This window comes from Clarias gariepinus, chromosome 16 (assembly GCF_024256425.1).
Source record: "Clarias gariepinus isolate MV-2021 ecotype Netherlands chromosome 16, CGAR_prim_01v2, whole genome shotgun sequence".
Lineage (NCBI taxonomy): Eukaryota > Metazoa > Chordata > Actinopteri > Siluriformes > Clariidae > Clarias > Clarias gariepinus.
This window is the reverse complement of record NC_071115.1, coordinates 13,924,337-13,948,718: the sequence shown is the minus strand read 5'-3', so window position 1 is coordinate 13,948,718 and position 24,382 is coordinate 13,924,337. Positions and strand designations below refer to the sequence as shown.

General features: G+C 37.2%; 1 protein-coding gene across 3 annotated transcripts; it reads right to left on the bottom strand.

Moving 5' to 3' along the window:
• Window positions 1-253: 253 nt before the first annotated feature.
• On the bottom strand, window positions 254-24,371 carry lmtk2 (lemur tyrosine kinase 2). Of its 3 annotated transcripts, XM_053514186.1 has the most exons (15): window positions 23,889-24,371; window positions 15,549-15,682; window positions 15,248-15,398; window positions 14,582-14,658; window positions 13,875-13,993; window positions 13,565-13,652; window positions 8,593-8,723; window positions 6,902-6,986; window positions 6,540-6,661; window positions 5,394-5,543; window positions 2,452-5,314; window positions 2,081-2,213; window positions 1,753-1,989; window positions 1,319-1,385; window positions 254-1,173 (listed from the first exon to the last, which is right to left on the bottom strand). In XM_053514186.1, exons 1-14 carry the CDS (start codon window positions 23,974-23,976, stop codon window positions 1,357-1,359), a joined length of 4,407 nt encoding a protein of 1,468 aa, XP_053370161.1. In that variant the 5' UTR covers window positions 23,977-24,371; the 3' UTR covers window positions 254-1,173; window positions 1,319-1,356. The 3 variants fall into 3 exon arrangements, with proteins under 3 accessions (XP_053370161.1, XP_053370160.1, XP_053370162.1); XM_053514185.1 differs by having other exon boundaries at window positions 254-1,385; XM_053514187.1 differs by having other exon boundaries at window positions 254-1,385; window positions 15,549-15,679.
• Window positions 24,372-24,382: the final 11 nt, after the last annotated feature.

Here is a 24,382-nt window from a genome sequence, read left to right as displayed (position 1 = left end):
GTGTCCTTCCATAAGCTGCTCTGTAGTGTTTACTTGGGGGCATTTAGCAAACTATATGTATAGCTATGTTACATACCAATCATTAAAGTGTTCTTAATGATTAAGAATGTTTCTCGATATAGCATTTTCATTAGCACTATATTACAATTCATAGAACATTCTAGGTGAAGGCAACAGGAATGAAAAACTCAGACCGTGACATGATAAAAATGCAACATACAATCTAAAACTATGAAGAAAAAAAAAAAACAAGTCAGCTGCTCAGCGGCTTTTAATCACCTTGACAAATTTTGGTTAATTTGCATAAAACAAACCAATAAAATGGTCCAAGTTTCAACGTTTTCTCTTTTCACCATATTTTTTTCCATATTTAAATACATCTGCTCATGCATGATCCTCAAAAAATACTTTTGATTTTTTTTTTTCTGAAATCTGAGAGTCCTATATGCTGTTAGTTTTTTTTTTTTTTTTTAAGATATACTGCCCGGTCCTACTAAACTGTGAAATGGAAGAAAACTTCCTAAAATCCCACTGAAGCAACAATTCTTCAGGGAAAATGATGCTCCTTACCTCTCAGTAAGGATAGATGGATGAACACTGAACTAATAGGAAAATCCTGAAAGAAACACAGCCAAGAACATAATTTAACCAAAATGACACTCTACAGATCTCTTTGTGTAATTTGACGATTTTGGAATGGTTGAACTTCATTTCATAATCGGCATCCTTCTGCATCTCTCATCAAACTACAAAGTTGACGAAAGTTTCGTTTTAGGTACAATAAATTGTAGGCCACCGTTAAAAAATGTGTAGTCAAAACGTTGTGCAAAAATATTTTTAACCATGAGTGCTACTCTTATTTCAAAGCTAGTTCTTAACAACAGATAAGCATTACACGTTCAACACATAAAATTTTGTGTTTCAATCCAAGTACCACAAGAGAAAACTGCAGAGCCGCATAGCAGTCTACTGACCGATCGGTGATCTGTGAAAAGTCCAGCTCAGTCGTTCAGTGAAAATGTTGACAAAATGTGACATGAACTTACACAGACAAAGAAGACAAATTATTAGGAAGCGCTTTAAAGACTTAAAGCGGTTCAAGCACAGCAAGTTCCTTCAATTTTACAGACTCAAAAACTGTTTATGGAGGTGTGAGAGACTGCATTGCTTCATCTGCTGAAGTATAAGAAGGGAACAGAAATAGGGAACGTTGACGTCAGTGATTCACTCTGTGCAGTTTCTCTCCAAAGAAATGATGCTGCCTGAGAAGCTTATCCCAGCCTTCGAGGCAAGTGTCTGAATTCTCTTTAACACTTACAAAACGTGTCTTTTTAGCCCAAATACTGCATCCAGTCTTCAGTCTTTTTCTCCATCTTCACTGCTTCCTGAGCAAGACATCAAAAGACACACACATACTGAAGTGAGCTGCACTATTATATATATCCAATGCAAACAATGCAATTTTGTTTCAGAATATAAATCAAAACTTTGTAAATTGCTAATAACGTTTTAACGTGGATATAAAATTGCAGTTATCAATTACCAACTAAAATAGAAGCCTACATTCCAAGATTTAAATCGTTGAGTTTTATTATGTAAACTACTTATTTAAACTTACTCAACACTGTATTTCTTGTGTAGATGCGTCTGTGAATATGTCTGTACGGATACATACATTTTTATCCAGACTGAGTGATGAGACCCAATGTTTTTTCTAGCGCTTTTGGATGAAATGTAGTGCGAGTGACTCACCTCCTTGTTCAATGTCTGAGTCTGTGAGATGGGTGAGGGAGAAACTGGCGATGTTGGCTGGAGAGATGGAGAAGCGGGAATATGCTGTGGAGCTGCTCCAGCTCTGCTCTGAGGAACGGCTCGCAGGAGGCGGGGAGAAATACGCTGTTGTGGCCTTGCTTACAGACTGATCGCTTCCTGACTTGGGGAGAAAAGACGGTTCTGGAGAGAAATCATCGTCCCACTCAAATGCTCCACCTGTGACACAAAGTTACATTTTTAGGTTTTTAATATTAGGACTTCCTAATGAGGACATTAAACTGTATTAAACTGTCTTCGCTGATGTTACCTTCTTCATCTGTGGAACTTTCTGAGTTGGTAAACCTGTTTAGGTAACTGGAGGAGGCCACTGGGCTGCTAAACTCAGACATCTGGCTGTTGGAGCCTGAGATGTGCTCTCCGAGCTCCTTTGTAGGGGTTTCCTGTTTAAAGAAATAATTAATTTATAGTCAATATATGCTGCTTGTGCAAAACAGGCTTTTTATAGTTTAAGTTTTTGTATTTTAATTTAAAAGTCTATTTCGTTTTATATATTACATTCTATTAGTTTTCTTTTTTTAACATTACTATGTTATATATTAATATTTATCTTTTATTATACAAAATAACCCATGTGTAAAATGATCTACTATTAAACTGCATGCAAGCAACATTATATACCTGGTCAAAGAGGTAAACAGTGACATCATCGAAGAAGGACACTACTCTTCTGTTTACTGCGTTACTATTCAATGCTGTTGCAGATTTGTCCATCTGAAGCGATTTAGGTTTTAATAAGCTTTTGAGGTTGCAGGCGTCACTGTTGTCAGAGATTATAACAGGAACCGGGTACACAGCATCGTCGTCACTTTCTGACCCGGAACTGTGCAGTCTGTAGGCACACATGTCATCATCGGAATCGTCGCTGTTCTCGTCCTCCTCATCGGCTTCCATGCCGTCTTCGGAACCTCCGGTCGCTGCAGCTCCATCCAGCTTGCCAAGGTATCTTCCCTCCATATCAGGCTCCTTTTTCTTTGGGACTTCTCCAGCATAAGTCCTCACTAGTTTTGCGTGGACTACGTTTTCAGCTGAAGACATCACTGAGGTAGAGGATGCATCTTCATGAGCTGCTGGGGCCAAACTAGAATGAGGTGGATCTGTTAAGAGATCAGAGAAGAAGTCCAATCTCTCTTTTTTGCAAGTTAAATCTGATGCCTGCTTTTCTTTATCCCAGGGTTCTTCTTGACTTGAGACTAATTCAACTGTAGGACCAACATGTTCTTGATGATCACCGGACGCTACACCTTCTGGGAGAGCTGAGAACCCTTCTGCTGACGCACTCGTATGATGAGTGGAAGAGTTCTCAACTTGAGGAGATGAATCAGCAGGAGTTCCACCACTGACATCATCACTTTTCTTATCCAGTTCTTCATTGTCAGAGAAGTAAGCAGAGTCTCTATAGCTACCACCAACAGGTGCATCACTAAGTACTTGGTGTAGACCATCTCTATTTTCCTGAACATCAGGTACACCGTCTACTTCAGAAACTATTATTTCTGGAGGAATCAGCTTTGCAGCAGCAGGCTCTTTAGCACTATTTACATCTTCCTCTGAGACATTGTTCATGCTTGGTTGGGAATTCCACTCAGGTGATTCAATGTTCTCGGTTTCATATCCACTGTCAGCAGGTCTGTTAAGTGGTTGGAGCTTATGAATGTTAGGATCCAGTGTTTTCTCATGCCCCACCTCTTTATGCATGTTGAGAGAATCTAATGAATCAGGGGTTTCAGCTGAGTTCTCAACAGCGGGAAAGGTCAATGACATGCTGTCTTCTAGAAGGCTGTCTCGGCTGATCTGGTCCAAATAAGAGTCCACAATCAATGATGAGCACATATCCTGAGAATCGTGATTGCGTTCTTTTTGAGCATCTTGCAATGGAGCATCTTCGATTTTGCTCATGACCTCCCCATCTGAAAGCATGTCACTGAAGGAATCACTACTTGTTAAGCCTTCTGTTATACCACTATCTACTCCTTCTGTAGATTTATCTAGAGGTGAAGAGAGCTGGCTCTTCTGCTCAGAACAGTCTTCTACAAGTCCTATGTCTTGCCTGTTCTCCTCAGAGACAGCGAGGCATTCTTCAAGGCCAGAGGTATTGGCATCTGTGCACAAATCGTCTGTGGCGGCACTTTCATCATTAAACTGATGACTACCGGTAGGATTTGAGACAACGATTTCGGCGCTCTCGGGCGTAGACTCGAGAGTAGAATAAATCCAGCCGCCTAGTTTAGCAGTTCCCTCATTTAAAGAGCCAGTTGTGTCTGGCAGCTGGTTGCTATAGGTTTCTTCTGTTGATAATTTATCTGAAGGCACCAGTGTTTTACTTTCTTTTAATGGTGACAGAAAATCTCTTAAAATTGGATTTACCAAATCCAAGAATTCCTCCTTAAGCTGTGCAGAAGTTACTATAGGCTTTGAAGCATTATCAGTACCGTTCAAATTATTTGTGGCATTTATATCATCAAAGAGGCTTAGCGATACATCCGTTTCCTGCATGTCTCTGGACTCTGAAAAACCAGAACTCTCTTTAATTAGGTTGTTTTCTTTTAGGAACACAAAGTTGTCAACGAGTTTCTCTGTATTGAGAAGCTTTATCACGTCCAAATGATCAGCTTCTTGTCCGATACCTTCAAAGGAAGTGCTCAGACTCTCATTCTCCACTGCGCCCTTGGTGTCAGCGTGAAATGATCGAATCTCAGGGAGTTCCATGAAATCACTTCTGAACGAATGAGCTTCTTCCAATTTAGAATCTTTCTCACCAAAAATATCAGCTTGGTAAGGACTTTCGTGTTCACTCGAGGACCATATATGGCTGTCCTGTAGAAATGAGTCTTTAGAGTCTATGCTCTGATGAAAGAAATCTGCATCTGTGCTAGACTCATCTAACTTGACGTCCTGTAAGATGACATATTGTTCCTTGTTTGATGCAGCGGCTCCATCAGCATTCTCACTTTCCCTGACTCCAAGGTCACTTTCGTCTTGTTCCTCTAGCTGAATGTAGTACTCGTTGCCAGAGTTGCCCTCTCGTGCATCAAATACTGGCAGGGTACCTGGGACTCTTTCAGCCTCTGCTTCACCTGCAGTCTCTGGGAAGTGTGCTTGGATTTCCTGCTGTGGCACTGGGAAAAACATGCTGTGGTAATTGAGAGTGGTTTCCATGGAAGAGCGAGTGTGGCTGTCATAGTGGTCGTGTCTTGCAGCTTCCCACACATACTCAAAACTAAGGCCGTGACTTGTCTCTGTCACAGTAAGCACCTCATCCGGTTCTCGGCCATCATCGAATTGCTCTAAGATAGGGAAGGATGAATGACTGACAGTAGTCTGCCGGGCAGCAGGATTAGGCTTCAGGGAGCTCCAACGCTGCTCAAAATCGTCTTCGATTTCTTTTTGCCCCTGCATCCGGAGGTAAGTGAGCAGCCGGTGAATCTCCTCAGCTGTGGCCCTTTTGTCTGCAGGAAGCCAGCAAAACTGCAGTACCTCATACCTGCAAAGAAAGTGCTAATTTAGTCTCAAAGCAGAACAGCTAAAAAAAAAGTTAACAAAAAACTGTCAGACCATCTTACCATCTTTCTGAATACGGTAGATCGAGGTGAGGCTTGAGGAGTTTGATTTGTTGATCTCTAATGACATGATGAAGAACCTCTTTATCTAACAGGTGTGTATAGGGATGTGTTCCTCTCTCGAATAGCTCCCATAAGGTCACACCCAAAGCCCTGGAAACAGAAATCACCTTTTACTACAGAAGGTTTACACTACACTGTATATTTGTTCTATATTGTACTACTACAGGAATACAGTGATGTGTGCGACTGACACTACTAAACAATTTTTAATATATCTTAGTATAGTATTACTACAAAAGGTAGCATATTCATGTTTATCTTTTTTTAACGATGCACAGAACGATTGACCAGTGACGGAAGCGGCCTGCTTTCATCTTAATTGGACAAGAAAACCACAACGTATTTGTGTATAAGTATTTGCCCCATCATTTAGAGGTTCAGCAGATGGGAGTCTAGGGAGCAAAATGTCAGTCCTCTCAAGGGGGCATGGCTCTTGCATCAAGCAACACTAGCTAATCACTGGCATCTCCAACCTTGAGTGTGTTATCCTGCATGAGCAGTAGTTTGAAAAGTTTTAGTTGGCTGCCGTCACATGTGTTGAGCTGAGGATGTGTAAGCCGTCGCTCTCCCTGGTTATTACCACTTCCCTCATATTCAGCGGGATTTTATTTGTTCAAAAAAGCTCTGTCCAGTAAACTAAAACATTTTTTTAGCTTGAGATTTACTTAAGAGAAAGAGAAAGTCCTATAAATATGTGCAATTTGGGAGAAAATGTTCTTAAATAGATGCCTTTAAAAGTTTTCTTCAAAGTCCAGGATTTATTATGAACGCACAGTAAAATGTAACATTAAAGAAAAGTTACAAATATGTTTGTGTATTCTGCTTAATATTGTGGAACATCTGCAAAAATAGGTTAGCTGCTGTTTTCATTAGATTATTATAGCTTTAAATACCTCTGCTGTCAACAATCTCTCCCTTTTTTCTTTCACTTACATTTTTTAAGACAAAAAAAAAGCCATCCATTGTTTTTAATAGTTAAATGTTTTCAAACGTTACATGGAAGTCTCCTTCCAAAAATGCTAAATAAACATTTTACAGTGTAATTTAAAATATTGCCCACAATAACCTTATACCAAGGATACATACCAAACATTACCAGGCTTAGTCTGTTCTGATGTTATCACACCTCCATGCAATTCACCAACCAGCTCTGGCGCAAGCCATCGCAAAGCAACACACTGGTCCTCCTCAGTAGTGATGTAATCCTCCTAAAAATAGGAATTAATTAACAACAAAAATAAACTAATTAACAAGCACAGGTGCTAACTAGATGAAATCCTAAATGTACATTTTAGCATCATTTTGGTCATTCAAGAAAACTGATTCCTCACTATTATCCCATATTAATAATGAATTGTAAATAAATTAAATGGGGTTAAATATAATCAGTGTCCAACATTATACTGTTTTGCATTAACATGGTCCTTGTGAAGGAGGCAGAAACTCACTTTAAATCTCGAGGGGCCAATACCATAGTCCCCTATTTTGACAGTCATGTCTGTTGTAAGATAACAGTTCCTCAGGGCCAAATCACTGTAAAAGAAAGGAAAGAGCAAAAGAAATGGTCACACAAATTAGAGATGCTTGCAAATTCACAATTTAGCCAAATATGAAATAGTAGAGAGCACTCTAGAAATGTAATATGCTGCAAGACCATTATGCAGGGGTGCAGTATTCTGTCAGTATAAATTGTTTAACCAAAAACTTTATTTAGCAAACACCAAAGAAAAAGCATAAAGCAGTCATCACTTGCTATGTATGCTTCATCAGCCTACATGCATGCTACGTCAGACTCAAATCTATTACGTGCCAATAAATATCACACCTTGAAACTGAAACATTTACGCTAGGCAATTAGATTCCCAGGTAAATAAAATGGGTGATTTTATTTGCCCAATAAGATGGATAATGAATCAACTGCAGCAGTCAAAAGCTGTGTGATTATATTAGTCAGATAACAGGGATGAGAATTACCAGGGACCCCTTAAACGATATCATCACGATACCTAGGTGCCAATTCGATTTGTATTGCGATTCTGTAAGTAAATATTCAGATTTGTTTTTTCTGATTTTGTTACAATTCTCATCAAACTTGGGAAATAATTATATTCTACCACACAGCATGCTGTGCTGTGTAAATAGTTTAGAGTGCACCACCTACAGGATTACAGAGAAACAGCAAGAGTTTACCACTCACTCACTCACTCATCTTCTATACCGCTTTATCCTGTATTCAGGGTCGCGGGGGCCTGGAGTACCCGGAGGAAACCGAACAAGCATGGGGAGAATATGCAAACTCCATACACACAGAGAGGGAAAACGAGCATGGCCGGGAATCAAACCCGGACCCTGGAGGTGCAAGGCGACAGTGCCAACTATTACACCACCGTGCCGCCAAGAGTTTACCAATTCAAACATTTAAATTAAGACATTTTAGAGTCAATGTGGCGATACACGAATAAATCATGATACATTATAATCTATTTGAAATTTTATTTTACAACACTAAAACTGTCCTTAAAGCAGCAGCCCCTGCGGGAGTGGCAAGCAGAGCCTTGCAGTAAATCAACTTTGCAACCCAAAAGCAAAGAGCTACATTTTCCAGTACTACAGTATGTAACCTCTTAGACAAGCAATCTCAATCATAAGCTGTAACTGTTACAACCATGGCCCCTCACATACACCCTAAAATATAAAGGGGATCTGTTTACACTCAGATCGCGGAATCATCATGTCTCTGTGCCGAATGACAGACGACACCCAGTAATCCCTAGGAGCTGGGTAATTGGACCCCTTTGCATGTATTCTGAGCATGCAAGAGACAGCGGCCAGAGCTGAGCATGGTAGGACACCCTAGACAGCCCTAACCTCACTTCCACCAGATACCATGCTGGGGAAAAATTAAAATGAAATGATGCCTTTAATGACGTGTAACTAAAAAAAATAGACATTTTTAAACATACAGAGGAAATTCCATGAAAACTACGTGACTGTATTGGTCACTTGTGTCGAATGTGTAGCTTTATCGTGACTCAACTTGTAGTCAGAATTCTTCTGTTGTATAATCTTGGACTTCTATGATAATACAAAGTTAATGTAAAGTTAATTTTTAGGATGTGCATGTGAATGAAAAAATAACCTGTGCAGAAAGTTGTGCTTGTGCAGGTGAGTAAGTCCAGCAGCAATCTCACAGGCCATCTTCTGCAGCTGCAGCAGCTCTCCGTTCCTGTACAGCCATTCATGCTGAGTAACATAGCTTTTCAGATCGCCCTGCAAAGCAAACCACAAATAAAACTCTAAACACAAACTCCACTCCATTTCTGATTCCACTGCTGCACTGCTACAAAGAAGCATTTACCCACATAAAATTAACAAGTCCACCTTGTACATGCTGTATGCTGATGTCACAAAAATGTCACAGTCAGTATGTGTGCTTTACTCAGACTTGGCCACTGAGGGGCAGCAATATCTCTCTGTACAGCTACATTTACTGCTGCACAGGGACTAGACCAAATAAGGAAAAGGCAGTTTAATGGAGTATGCTATATGCTGTGTCACAGCAATTTAAAAATAAAAAGAGCAATGGTCAGACTGGCTTGCATGCTCTGGGGCTGCTCCTCTAGGTCGGGTTTCTGGACTGGCAGGCAAAAGACTAGTTTTGAAGACGAGAGCAGCCCCAGTACAGACATCTTCTGGTGCCAACAGAGAAATGAGCCAGTGTTGATGGTTAACGCTAAATCGTTAAATCAGAATATTCTCTACAATTTAGGAAGGTAAACATTTTGCAAATATAACCAAACGTGCAGTTTAACCTGGGATTCCTTTTTAAACATTTTATGTAAATATACAGAAATTATAAAAATAACCAGTTTTGGAATATGTTCAATTTAAAATATGATACAGATGAGCCTTTGGCTGAATACAAGAAAAATGGGAAATGGACTTATTGTTTTGAATGTGTAACTGTACATACAAGAATTCCAAAAATAACATTGAAAATCTCAAATCTAAAACTCCTGCTAAGGGAGTCTGGTCTTAAAAGTCAAGGTTTCACCCACAGAATGCAGAGGCAGCAACACTACTTCACCCATATACAAAGCACGGGACTCTTTCAGCAGTCAAGTGTCAAGCCTGTAATTGTAGGGGTGATGGCTAGCTTTGTTTACATGCAGTCAGGCTCAGCTGCTTTCCAGGACTACTTGACAGCATGCCAATGGTCTTTATACTTATAGAAATATAATATTTCCTTTAGTCTTATAATGCAGGCATAATAACATATCATAAAAATTAAGTAATTTTTGCTCATACAAATGACTCCAGTTGATAAATAATAGGTTGAAACACTCCCAGCGCCACCGATGGCTGACTTATGAAATTATTAACTAACTAGTTTGTATAGCTGCATGTGTGTAATGGATTAATGCTTCACTGAGTGAAATCGTGTTTTACTGTCATCAACAACTCACGCTTCCATGTCAACAACATAGAGAGGAAACATGTAAACAGTGCTCGGCTATGGTTTAGACTCCAGCAGATAAAAGTCTATTTACTGCCACAACAAATCACCTTCTGAGCTCACCTGTTGTGTTATTGCCACGCTGGGGTTGAATTCTACTGGAGATGGGAATCATCACAGATCACCTGATATGACACTACCGCGATACCCATTTGCCGATTTGCTCTGGATTCTACAGGTATCATGAATTTAGAAATATCGCAATTTCATATGCATAATTTTTGTAGCTTTTGTAACAATTTTAAACAAACCTAGCAAATGATTTTCAATGTAAATAGTTTAGCATTAACCACCTTTAGTAGGATAAAGGAACAGCAAAATTTTTGCGCATCAAATGAATTGATATAAAAAAAATTTAAATGTAATGGATTTTGGAGTCAGTGTGGCCATGCATAACTGAACCAAGTTTTTTTCTCCTGTCTCCAAATTCTACTCCACACTGCACATAATCTATCGCTAAAAACATAAATACTAAATGTGAAATTACTTTGGACAAGTTTAAGGTCATTAGTAATGTAAGTTATAACTCATTAGGCCCTAAGCCTTCATTACAAAGTATTCAGTTACCTAAAAAAAAGGATTCTCTACATGCCATATAAAGCAAAATAATAATATAAAAAAGAAAAACAGAATTGTATAAATATCTGGTGTGGTTGCAGAAATTGAATCTTCTGGGGTCTGAAATTCCTCAATACATACACATGTGCATAAAATGACATCCATGACCGATGTACACACATACAAACATACACAGCAGCCCCTGTAGACAGCCTGTACAGAAGAGACTGTCACTCAGTCAGACAGCAACTGGCATTCTGCAAGCCTCCTCCGATTGCAACTCAGCTATATTTCTGTCTAAAATGCAATGAGTCAGGGTTACCAATGGTTACCAGCAAGACAAACAGCAAACAATCCATAGTATGAGTGATTTATTAGCAAACGTTTAAACAAAACACAGTAAAACTTTAAGAGAAAGATCAAGAATAATCCCACAAAAACATAGTATGAAACTATGTTATAAATTCGGCTGTCGTCGATGAACAACCTTCTGCCATCTGTGACACCTCTCTAGATTACCAACAATACCTAATAGAACATAAATGCTTGAATTAAAAGTTGCTACGCTGTATTGTATAGGGAACGTAGGAAAAAAAAAGTCTGCACATTTTGTGAGCACTCATTATTAAACCCTGCCCTGGAGAGAGAGAATGAGGATCTATTAAATGTCAGGAGGAGAGAGCAGGGTATGCCTACATGTCCAGTGTAATGTTCGGCATGTGACAAATTCATGTTTTGTTTTTTGGAACTTGCTCCCAAGGATTTTTTATCCATGAGAGGTTGGGCAGAACCTGTGACTACAAAGAGGACAACTGTACGTGTGATAAACATTTTTAAATTATGATAAAAATATTTGTCCATGATTCTACAAAAAAAAATTAAAATCCCCAAAAAATGTTTAAAACAAACCACATAAAAAAAACTGCTACAAAAAGCAAGTTAAGCAAAAACATATGAAGTTTCCCAAGCTCCATGCTTTAACAAATCCTCATCTTCTGATTTATAGGAACAACTCCTTTAATTCTACAAGTACATGCACATGCTGTGCTCCCACAGGTTGCCTGAAAGCAAAGCAGATATGAATACGAGCTACAGAGGCAGCTCAGGGACAAGCAGCACCACTGAGAATGTGCAGGCTACATTACGCAACACTGGGCCTCAGTGAGCTCATCCTTGTCCAGAGGGACAGACAGCATGCTGGAAGCCATCCATCTGCTCTGGCCCTTGAGGACCCAAAGCTGCAGTGTTTCACCACTGGGCAGGTGCTCCCAGTGTACACTACTAAACAGGCTCTGCAGCTCACACAGTCCTAACGAGGTCCTCTTTGGCTTCATTTAGCCCCTGAGGCACACTGCATCCAAGCCAAGGGAATTCACCAGGCAAAGACAGTGCTTTCATTTGGCAAAGACTTAATGCAGACTAGAGATAAGCAGGATCTGTTTAGAGTCATGGTTACAGCATGCGGTATGGTCATTAAGTCAACATTTATTATGCTGTACATATACAGTTTCCCCAACTTCTCATCTATTTGTTTAAAAACAGCTGTTTCATTTTACTGAGAGTGCTGGAGAATATGAGCTCTTCTGTTTATATGGGCTCTTCTGTTAACTTTGTCATACTTACTCCTTTCTAGTTTATGCAAAACCAAGAAGCCTACATTAGCGATATTGCTTTTATCTGAAACAGGGTCTGTCATGTAATATGTTGCTTTCTGTACTGGCATACAAATATTCAGCTATAATGTTGTATATTTATTCTTTTTAAGGTATGTTTGGAAATATTAAATGGCTTTGGACATCATAATACAGGCAGGTCTTTGGACTGTGGGAGGAGACCGGAGTACCCAGAGGAAACCCACCAAGCACACAAGAGACCTAAATCAAACCTTTTACCTCTTACACGGCATGGATTTAATAAAGTTTCAATTAGCTTAATTTGTAAAATAATCAGATTTAATTGGTCTTACTTCTAGGAAACTGATTACCTGGTACAGTGCTGTATATGATTCCAAAAATTACGACTGTACCTTAACTTTCCGTGAATTGGCAATAATCACAAGAAGTGTTGCGTTATTTATATTATTTTGTAAATATTAAAATATAATTTTTCCAATATTATCTTAAATCCAACACTACTAGTTTAATACATACTCTGTATTTTAGAAATAAATATCTATAATAAAACAGAACCAAATTTTCATGTTATAATTTAGATATGTTTTACCTCCATGAAAAGCCACTGCTTTCAAATCAGCAAAGCAGGAAAAAAAAATATCAATGTAAATGTCCACTCAGACTGAGAACGTTCAAAAAGTCATAAACACTTAAGTGTTAAATGCCTCCCCACAAATGTATAGCGGAGTTATGATGACATCTAATTATCCAATATTACTTTAATTATTAAGTATGAGATACCAAACAAAACCTGGGGAAAAAAAACAAACAAAAAACAAAAAAGTTGGTCATATCTGGAACCAAAAGCCATTTGGTTTTGTTTGGATGTACCCCAGGAGCCCATTACTTTACAAGGAAGCACTGTAATCCTGTATGAGATGTGACATATGCACACGCTGCAGGCTGTGTTTCACAGCAACTTGTAAGCGAGGCAATAAAATGCACCAACACAGCAAGAAGGTAGAGCGGCACTGGTGGTAAATGAAGCCGGTTGCTTTATTGGGGTATGAGGGAATCAGAGAGCTGCCTCACACAGCTATGCATCTCGGATCCCTGTCGAGCTCAAGGAGCATGTCCATAAATAGGTCAAGAAAAACAGTCAATAAATTACACCAAAAGGAGGGACCCATTCACATGGATCATCCTTATACTCCGTTCTTCGTTCAGAAACTTTCAAGACAGTAAATGATACAGGTGTAGTTATATGCCACTTTCTTTAATGACTAATAAGCTTCTTTTTTTTTTTATAACATTTTAAAATCAAAGTGTTCCCATGGTCAGTGAAGGCCAAATAAAAAAATGCATTACTTCATTATGTTATGTCATATGAATGGAAAAGTAAAAACGCCACATTTTAAACTTACCAGTTCAGTGTACTCGAAGACTAGCAGGAAAGGAATAGCCTCGACGCACTGCCCAAGGCATTGCAGGATATTTGGGTGCCGAAGAACCCTATAAATGCACACATTTGAAACAGGACTGAAAAAAAAAGGCGTGCCTTCATATCGCTCGTAATGGTTTAAACTGATCCCCATCACAAAAGCAATGCAATGTCATTACAGGAAGACAGATGGTGCTACTAACACATACAGAGGATTCAGTATAAAAAGCACTCTTTCCTATCAATGATAAGAAAATTATACTTGTAGACTTGTACGAGTCCGAAGCTCTAACCTGTACGGATCTCCCTGCTGAAGGAAGTCGTTCTGCTCCTTGGAGCTGGCATTGGCCTTCAGCTCTTTGACCACCACTCTGGATATACTAGGGTCTGAATAGATTTCACTGAGCAACACCTGTCAATGATAAAACTATGTTATCTGTAAGTCTGCTGTGCTGTAAAACTGAAAAGGTAACATTTTTAAATTCTGAAAGAACATTTTAATAAATAGTCATAAATTACGAGTATAATTTTATTAACAACATCGATTTCATAGCTTAGTGCATTCAGACAGAAGAGAGAATGCTGAAGGTTTATTACAATGGAAACACTCCAGCATAGGGAGGAAAAAAACAGAATATCAGTGACATCAATGAAAAACCAGTGGTTGGCTGCATTAACTGGCATTGATGCTAGCAGTCCCGATTTGTGCAAAAGTAAGTTTTAAATGGTATAAGAATCCATGTACTCTCTACACGACTTATTTAATCAACTTGAAACAAAATACCACTTATTCACAGTGACACAAGGGAAGTTAGTTATTCACATCTACACAAAGAAAGGGTGTGTCAGAGCATTCTTTCTGAGATTTCATCACTGAAACTGCTCTTCCCTGGGAGAGGTCGGAAAAGGTTTTGCAGCTGACTGTAGAGGGAGGTAAGCAAACGTCAGACAACCCCCCCCCCCCACTCCCAGTGAGTACTGTAAATAGAAGAACTTGCACCTTGCCAAACCAGCCGCTCCCAATCTCTTGAATGTAACTAAGAGTGTGGCGTGCCACATGTGGGCCTGTTGAGACTTCTGAAAAGCAAACAAATAGAAAGAGGTGACTAGTCAGTCACACCGTTTAACAGAAAGGAACATTCAACATGGATCAACTGGCAGATTTATAGGTGTAACATTCCTTTGAAATCAAACTCAAACCTATTACATCAAACATTTACACTATATGATAACCGTTAATACATACTCATGGGTGAACAAATCAGTAGGCATCAGGGATCTAACTGTGGTTAACAAATAAGATCAGAATTCCTAGTACTTACTGATTATTATTATTTATTTTTTTGGGGCAAAACAAAAGTATTTGTTGGGGTATGCATGTTTAAACGTATATCACAGAAGTTTGATGTACATCACTGTTGTAACTCTGCTACTCATTCTGAATCAAACCCCATGTTTCTTTCAACAAATCAGCTAATGCACATCTGGTTGAGTTTAAAATATTTTTACTGAGCTGATCAAGTAATTAAACTGATGCTGATTTAATACTGATTATGTTAAATTCCACCATTAATTAAAAAGAAATTAACAGGGTGTAGGAATTCTGATTGACAAAAGGCAAAACTGACCATAACTGGCTAATATAAAATCTGGCTTGTCTCCTAACCTGCTATCCGGGGCAGTTGGAGGTGTGGAGGTCCAGGCATGGGCGCCTGCGGCACAGCCAGTGTGTACACTTCAGCTGGAGACTGCATGGACGGGGTATCTTCTGCTGGAGGGGTGAAGTCGATCTCATCCTCAAAGTTGTCTTCAAACTCCTAAACAAAACATTATATAGCAGAGATTATGTTGCATTGCAAAAGGCAATTACATATAACTGTTTTTAAGAAATCATACAAGGCTTAATTTCTTTACTTGCAACAGAATCGTGTGTGGTTTATGACACATGGCATGGGAGTACTGCCCACCTTAAAGTTGATCTCTCGTTCTTTGCAGCAGGTTACACAGTTTAGCAACACCACCACTGTAGCCACCAGGACAGTCACAGACACAACCAGCATAAGACTCAGAGGAAAATGTGATTCATCTGCAGAATCCCCTGCTGAAACAGCAAAAACAAAACAGATTCAAGCGATTAAAATCTAATTCACAACAAAGAAGAATCAAATACTTTGTGCCACTTTATGACGTTCGTCACACTCGCATTGTACTTTTTAAAGTTTTATAATACAAGGATGACAGAAGTTTTTTTGACATATCAGGGGTTATAAATTATAAATTATAACTATTATAGAAATAGTACACAAGGGGACAGTCTACAATGTATGTAAACTACAATCAAATTGTGGACAATGCAAAGGACAGGTCTATCTGTCAGTCAAATGTGTCAGGAAATATTCTACTTCGATTAGGAACTTCATATGCAAGTACGTTAATTTTATTTATTATTTTTATTTTATAATTTACTTTTGTCCTCAGATCAGGCAAAGTAGCAACATTTACAAGTATGGGAAATACATTTGAAAAATGAATGGAAAAAATGTACAGGAAATTAGGCTAATGGCATGATTTTCACATCAGGTTCTGTGTCTGGTGAAGATTCAGAAACTAATACTGCTCTCTATTTTTACAGGACACTATAAAATTCTGACTGACCTAGGCTCAGATTTAAGCTACACAATGTAGTTTATTAATAAAACTGAACATCAGTACTACTTTTTATAATGTAAAGTGTTTAGCAGACACAAATATAACTGAGGAGTGGAAGCACATAAGTGTATAATTCCAACGTTTCAGAGTTCACTAAAAATCACAACACAAAGACACAGAACAGTCCAATAGCCATACGCATTTAGTGGAACTGCTCTAAAATATTTATGAGCAGCAATTAATCATTCAGAGACTGTGTGGCTCTAACTGCAAGGAAACAGGCTACTTAAAAGTATTAGACGTTTAGACATAGTGTATTTACCGGAAAAGAAACTTTTGTAACACAACTAGGTCCACATTAAAACTAACCGAACTGTTTATAAAGAGAACGACATTAAATGTTCACAGAATATTTGCAGATCTGCAAACTATCTCCCAAGTCATATGATCACAAAACAAACCAATAAAATTTTGTTAACAGATGATAAACAGTTGTAAGCTAGTAACTGATTAACTATGTATGGTAGTCTCTGATTATGAAGAAACAAAACTACACTATATTTGAGTGAAAAAGCATGCAGATGATTTAACAGAATTTCCTCTAGGAGTCTATAGGGTCTAGAATCTCTAGTCATCAGGAAAGCCAGGTTGGCTGACACAGCATTAGCTCTTTCTTTTACCGGATTGTAAATCAGTTACAGTCTTGTGAAAGTAATACAGCATATCAAAGTGCAATGTGTCACAACATTGTGGGAGGTTAAAAAACAAAAAAATAAGCAAATAATTTCCACACTGGCACAATAAAAAGGTCAGGATGTTCATTAGCTTCCCACTTAATCAGCAGCACATAGGATCAACTCTACTTCATGGCCATTTTTAAGCAAACTAGTCAGCCATAACATTAAAAGCATGTGCCAAATATTGTGTAGGTCCACTTTTTGCCACCAAAACAGCTGTAACCTATTGTGAAGACAGCAAGATGTCACTATCAGAGCCCAGTATGTCCCCTAGAATGCATGTATATGCTAAGATTTTATTTAAGTGGCTCAGTAGTAGGTGCTGACACATTTTTCTATCATATTTAATTTTTACTTTTTCTGTGATTTGTTCTACAGTATCTTTTCTGAGGGATCAGACCAGACTGACTAGCTCTCCCTCTCCCTAACCAGATCAATATGCCTTGGGTCCACGGGACTATGTCTCCAGTTCACAGGGTGTCCCTCTTTGGACCACTTTTGGTAGCTACTAACCACTGTATACCAGAAACACACAAACTGCTGTTTTGGAAATACTCTAATCCAGTCATCTAGCCATAACAATTTAAAGATGCTCAGATCCCTGCTTCTAGCACATCGACTGCGAGAACCAACTGCAGTTCAGTTGCTGCCTAATATATCTGACCGCTTGACAGGTATCAAAAAAATGATAATAAATTCAAAATCAACATTACTCCTGTCACCTGTCAGTGGTTGTTATGTTATGGATGATCAGTGTATATTTCTTGTACACTGTAGGGTGTCAGGTGAGAAGGGCAAGGGTATAGATCATTACAGGTTATTTTAAAGGTGTTCAATGAGGGTAAAGTCAGGGCTCTTTGCAGGACACTCAAGTTCTTTCACACAAACCTTAGAATGCCATGTCTTCATAAAGCTCACTTTGTGTCCAGTGGCATTGTTATGCTGCAATGGGTTTGACTTAGTTAAAGTAAAGAAAAAAAACTGTTATGATACAGTCGACATGGACATGTGATGCTTATAACTGAATAGCAACAGTTTGGGGAAGAACCATGTTACAGGTGGGATGGTCAGCTATTCACTTACTTCTAGCTATATAATCTAAATATTATGTATGATAGAATTGCCCTGAAGAATCATATGACATAACAAAAGTATCATATCCTTACTGGGAGTAAAAATCATCAACATGGTGGGATACAAAACAAATATTAAGTATCTCGATGCTATAGTCATCAAGCTGCATCACAGTCTGAAGAAAACAGCATTAAACTATGCTATACAGGTAAGTGACAAAAGTTGGTACGGTGATTTTTTTTTTTTTTTTTTTTTTTTTTTTTTTTTAATCGTACATCAAGTTGGTTAAAATTTATTATTTCAATTTATATGGTTTATTGTTTTCTTTACAAAATAAAAGAATTAATGTGCCTGAAAGTGTTATGGGGTGTAATCAAAAAAAAGGTTATAATTTTATCCACTTTTTATATTTTTTTAATGTAATAATGTAATTTATTTATTTTTAAGTTAATGCAAAAAGAACAGTAGGAAGATTATTTGAATTTTACTTTCATTCATTTGTCCAAATATTAACAGGGTCTTAAAGCCAAAGGTAGATTTGTATTTTTTTAATTATTACTTGACAAACTTGCTGAGGGTTACAATTTAGTCCACATAATGTCCTGTAAAATCTAATTGGTTACTTGGATAATTGGATACTGGTTACATTAATTGAAATAACAAGTTACACCACCTGACAGATTTGCAGATTTGCTTTTACAGTCTAACGCTAACAAAGATACCAATATTAACCGCTAAAATCAGGAAAAACTGCATTCTTTCTTTTCTGGCATTTGTGAAATTTTCTCTTAATCTCTATTGCTTTTTTTGGGGGGGGGGCTCACTGACATTTACGTTTTATCTGTATTTTCTTTGTCTTTTGTTTTGTCACCAGTAGTTCCCTTTTAAGTTTCCAAAGTTCAGATCTCTTTGTTTCACTGGCTGCACATTATAAGAAGTCAGTATAGTGGAACTTTACCTAAGCATTTCAGTGTGTTTGAGAGCCACTTGCTAGTTAAAAAAGGGAACGTTGTTTTACTCTTTAGTCGAGCATAGGTTTCAGGATCAGTTTCTATTGGTTTCAGTTTCTTTATAATTACCATAAAATAATGTTGCATATAACGCAATAAATATTTTTTCAAATTTTATACTTTCTCAGATTGTAATTATATTTGTGCACTGAGGTTTAGAATAGTTATTTTTTCACTGCTATAAATAGTAAATAAATACAATAATATACAATTTAAATGGCAGACCCCAATAACCCCAACACACCTGTGATCAGAGATCGGTGAAGGTCTATTCTGATTTCTGTGATTGGTCCCAAAAAATCCTGATCGGAGCATCCCTACATTTGACTGTTATTTGCTCTTGTAAAACTTTAAGGACATCTAACAAATCTATTTCTCACATCTTTTGACAAGGTAACAGGCTATTCGGGTCTGCATTTATTTGTCATCTATAATTAAAAAATTAACTTTTATGTATGCATTTGACCTTGGTGTAAAGATTTCAAATATAATTTTAAAATGAAGTACTAATTTTTACAATTATTTTAAATTATAAATGTTTCCCCAAGGTCATACTGTCATAAGAAATGTTTCTCCTAAAAAGATCTAAAAAGATTTTAAGATACAATGGCAAGAGGATGATAGAGTTTTTTCATGCACATGCTAAGATTTTTGGTTATTTATTTCTGGCACAACATTACTACAGAGTAGTGCTGATTTGGAGATGCCAAGCCTTTTATTTCAGCAGCACCTTGTCTATTGCATGACTATGGTAGAAAACATGTCAATTTGTGCGGTCTGTTGATTTTTACAACTACACTGGAGATTTCTCAACTATAATAAGAGCCAATATGTAATCTTTTTTTAAATGTACCACAGTCACGTGTTGATTTGAAGAGGCCAAGCCCTTTATTCAATAATTGTATTTTCAGCAGCATTTATATTATATGACGATGCCTGACAGTAGACATTTTTATGTTATAATAACTTATAACACAAATAACAGACATAACACTTATAAATAAGCCGGCAAATTTAGTAGGCTAATTATAATGAACTTATTTTTAAGACACTTGTCTGCCGTTTATTTTACATTTCTCTACCAAGACTCTATAAATTGCTCTCATACAAGACTAAATGTTTTTTTTAAATAAGACAAGGATTTCTGATCCTTCATCACCCAAATGAGGATGGGATCCCTGTTGAGTCTGGTTCCTCTGACGGGTCCTTTCTATTACCACCTCAGGGAGTTGTTCCTTGCCACTGTCACCCTCGGCTTGCTCATCATGGACTATCTAATCATTTTGATTCATACACATTCGTCTTTCATACAAACGTCCAGATTTTTTTTGATTGTGTACAGCTGCTTTGCAACAGTGACAAATGTTAAAAGTGCTATACAAATAAAATTTTTTTGAATCTTAAAAAAATAAAAAAAAATTGATTTTAGGTTTTCACGTTACACATACAACCTGACATTACACCTTACACATACAACCTTAGGTTTTCACGTTACACATACAACCCATTATGCCGCCATATTGTTACAATATATTGAATGGTATTAGAACTAAAAAATGAATAAATAAAATTGGCCCATCGTATAAGCGTGGCCGCCCACCACAGTTGTACCAATATTGCAGAAAGACTCCCTGAATGTTTGTCACACTATTGTGTAACTGCGGTTATAAACACTATAAATACTGCACAGATTTAGGAATAAATCTATAATTAAATGTTTGTAACATACAAAAAAAAAAAAAACTCACAACACTCCTTGGTAAAATAATTACCTCTCAACCTTTAGGACTGTGGCTGTTCCGCTCCCTGCCACGTGAATCCACAAATATATGTTTTTTTTATATATATATATATATATATATATATATATATATATATATATATATATATGAATAAATTATAGAGAAGATGCATTTTATAAATAAAAAATTCTATATTTTGCTGATGTGTGGGCATCAAGAGTGACCATCAGTGATGTCATACACCACATTCAGACAAAACTGCATTTTTGGAGAGGCTTACTATATGTCTTACTTTTATATTTGACACATTTAAAGAATCACTAACAAACTAAAATGTGAGCCTTTACTGTAGCTTCAGCACTTTTACTCAACTCCACAGTCTAAAATACTATCTAATGACACATCATACATACTGTATCTAAAGTGTAGGCTGTAAAAGGCTGAGTGTTAATGCAGCACCCCATTAAGTCCAAAGGTTATGTCACTGGCCCATGAATATTCTCATAGACTTGTGCTGCTTCAGACCCAGCGTGCTAATCAGCAATGACTTCAGATGGGACACAAGGATTACTCAGCCAGTGTGTCATAGCACAGTCATGTGATGAGCAGTGTTGACTCTTGTGCTTGTTCAATTACCATCATCATGTCATTATACAGATAACCTGCTTCCCTGTTTTGTCTTGAGTGGCTGATATTCCAGCAGCATATCACTATTTAAAACATTCCAAGCACAGTATATAAGGAAAAACATATGTATGACCATTAATAATACTAAAAATTAATGCTAATTAAAAAGTTTATGCTGCGCCATTATTATAAAATAACCAATTTTTCATACAGCCTTAAATGTATATTTTGCTATATACATTCATGGGTATACCAAAAGTTGATTATTTCATGATAATTGCACAGCATAAACTGTTATAAAAAAGATTATAAGACATGTGATATTTGTAACTATGTTAAAGTTACAGTAAATGCTGTGAACCATCCATGAAACAAGTTACTTATGTCCTCATTTATGATATAGTCACTTTTATAGTCATTCTCTCACAAGTCTCTGTGTTTTTCATTTCTCTTCTTGTTTATCTTATTGAAAAAAATTTCCTGTGCCGTATTGACCTGATAAAAAACTCTTTTTTAAATTAAAATCACATTGCAATAATTCTGACAAATTCTGTGATTGTGATTTAAACTTCAATATTTAACTATTTAACATATTTCTCTAGACTAACACAAAATAATGGCACACATTATCTTATCGAGAGGATTTTGCCAATATTTATCTCCTTAAAATTATTTTAAAAAAGAAAAAATACTTAAATTATTTACGAACTGAATTATTAAAACTGGAATAGATTACTACCCTATGCAATTAAATAATTGCACAGGTTGATATTGCAAATATTCAAATCAAATTTTAATAAAAATTTACTTGTCACGTTCACAACCATAAACAGTATGATATGCAGTGAAATGCTAATACAACTGTTTGTGACCTAAAATAAAAAGACGACACAGAATAGACAGATTTCACTACAATTAAAAATAAATAATAGTTGTACTAGAATTTCCAATAAAAATAAAATACATTTGGGTTACAATGAAAAAACAATTAAAATTTAAATATATAAATTACACAGAATGTGCGAAGTGTAATTATATCCTGAGAAGTAAAAAATATAAAACTACACAAGGGTATGACATGTGGGTATAACAACAGCATTATTACTGAATCATGATGTATGGAATGAAATGAACTGTGTTAGCAGCAGTGTTGTTGTCCATGTTTTTTTTGTTAAAAAGTGCAGGATAGTCCTCATTTTGTGTATAAAACAAGAAATGTGCAACTGTCCAATGTGGTGAGTAATTTGTTTCATCATACAGGTGTGAAAGAAACAAAAGCAAGTGAGATTAGTTTAGTTCTTTGTGGTGTTCTGGTTGGGAGTGTTTTGATTTTTATGTCACTAATTGTACAGTACCTCCCATAACAAAGTGCTGCCATCTGAGACTCCTTACATTAATAAAATTAAAATAAACTCTTTGGTGAAAATGTATAAATGAGGAGACATTTCCATGGATAAATAACAGCATGCTATTTAATAAGCCTCAGATTGCTCATAGAGATCGCTGTGTTTTATTACAGAAACAATAATGTACCAAAACAAGTACCTTAATAGAAACCTGAAATCTGATTTATACTGCTTGGAAAATCCAAAGTTTAACCCCAACGGCACCACCAAGTTGCCATTGTTGGGCCCCTGAATAGGGCCCTCAACCCTCAACTGCTCATATGTGTAATAAGAGAAACTTATTTCGCTCTGGATAAAGGTGTCTGCCAAATGTCATAAATATCATGTAATGTATTTGTAACGACAGTCTAAGCTGCTTTTAGAGAAAAAAAAAAAAAAAAACGTTCTGTTTATCAAAATTTAGTGGTGTGATGAAAGCTAATAAAATGGTAATCAAAGCCAAAAAGGTGTTAGAGTTTATTAGTCAAATCGCTAAAAAAATTATAAAATAAAAAAGTTTCACCCTCTAACCTCATGTAGTAAATCATTCACAGTTGATAAGGTTGGAATGTATTATGTTACTCATTACTGTACCTGTGGGTTACAAGTATGAGGTTATATCTTAGCCAACACTTAGAAACCTTAATAAGTAATACTGATGAAAGACAGGATGTGAAGTATGGACACCATGTCCTCAGTTTATACATCAGTCAGCAAAAAAAAAAAAAAAAAACAGGGAATACAGAGAAATCAAGTAGATAAAAAAATCTGATGTCCAGTGAATGATTATAAAGAACATGGCTTGTGAGTGTAATGTCATGTGTAAGAGTGCTAAAGGAAGGTAAATTTGCTTCACACTCATGGCAGAACAGGAAAAGAAAGGGTGATGATATAACTAATGATGTAAACAAACAAGGGTCAGTGACTAGCAAATTAGCGAGTGAGTGTTGCTAGCTAGACCAGCTAAAGCTACGCGTCTCTCACACACACACTGCTGTCATACTACCTTAGCTTATGGCATATGTAGAAATGTGTAGTTGTGGTATCAGGTGGGTATTTGTTAAGCAAAAAGCAGTCTCTCACCTGACAGTGGACGCGGAAGAGGCGCGCCTTCACACAGCTCCACAAGCGCCGCTCCGAGTAACAACATCCACACCCGGAGCATGGCCATGGTTCCAGCTCGACCGGCTCACTAGTCACCTCTAAACTACCACGACACACTGTTGTCAAAGTAAATAATACGAAGGAGTCATCTGTGTGTGAATCCACCTACTACTACTACGGTCCTGTCTACCAAAACATTTAGCATAGCTAAAGCGTTAGCAGCGTGACCATCAACAGTGCGGCTAAGCGGTGCTAACCTAGCCGACGCTAGTCACCGGTTTCTCACTTGCTGTCGTCCTTCATTGTTTAAAACACAAGTCTGGTTCATGATGTCACCCGAGGAGTCATATTTATAACCGTTTTTTTTTTTCACCCACAAAATTTAAACAGTAAACGGACGAAAATTAAAACGGTAAAGTTAGTTGACACGGTCCAGCATCACCTCCGCTTTGCAGCGCCATGTTCGCCCCTGG

What these genes read in the sequence shown, in the direction of transcription:
- lmtk2 (XM_053514185.1), bottom strand. Translation starts at nt 23,976, where the DNA reads ATGGCCATGCTCCGGGTGTGGATGTTGTTACTCGGAGCGGCGCTTGTG. An exon ending in CAGCAGGGAGATCCGTACAG is followed by an intron (nt 13,653 to 13,874) that starts GTTAGAGCTTCG and finishes GTGCATTTATAG; the next exon opens with GGTTCTTCGGCACCCAAATA. An exon ending in TCTTCGAGTACACTGAACTG is followed by an intron (nt 8,724 to 13,564) that starts GTAAGTTTAAAA and finishes TTTGCTTTGCAG; the next exon opens with GGCGATCTGAAAAGCTATGT.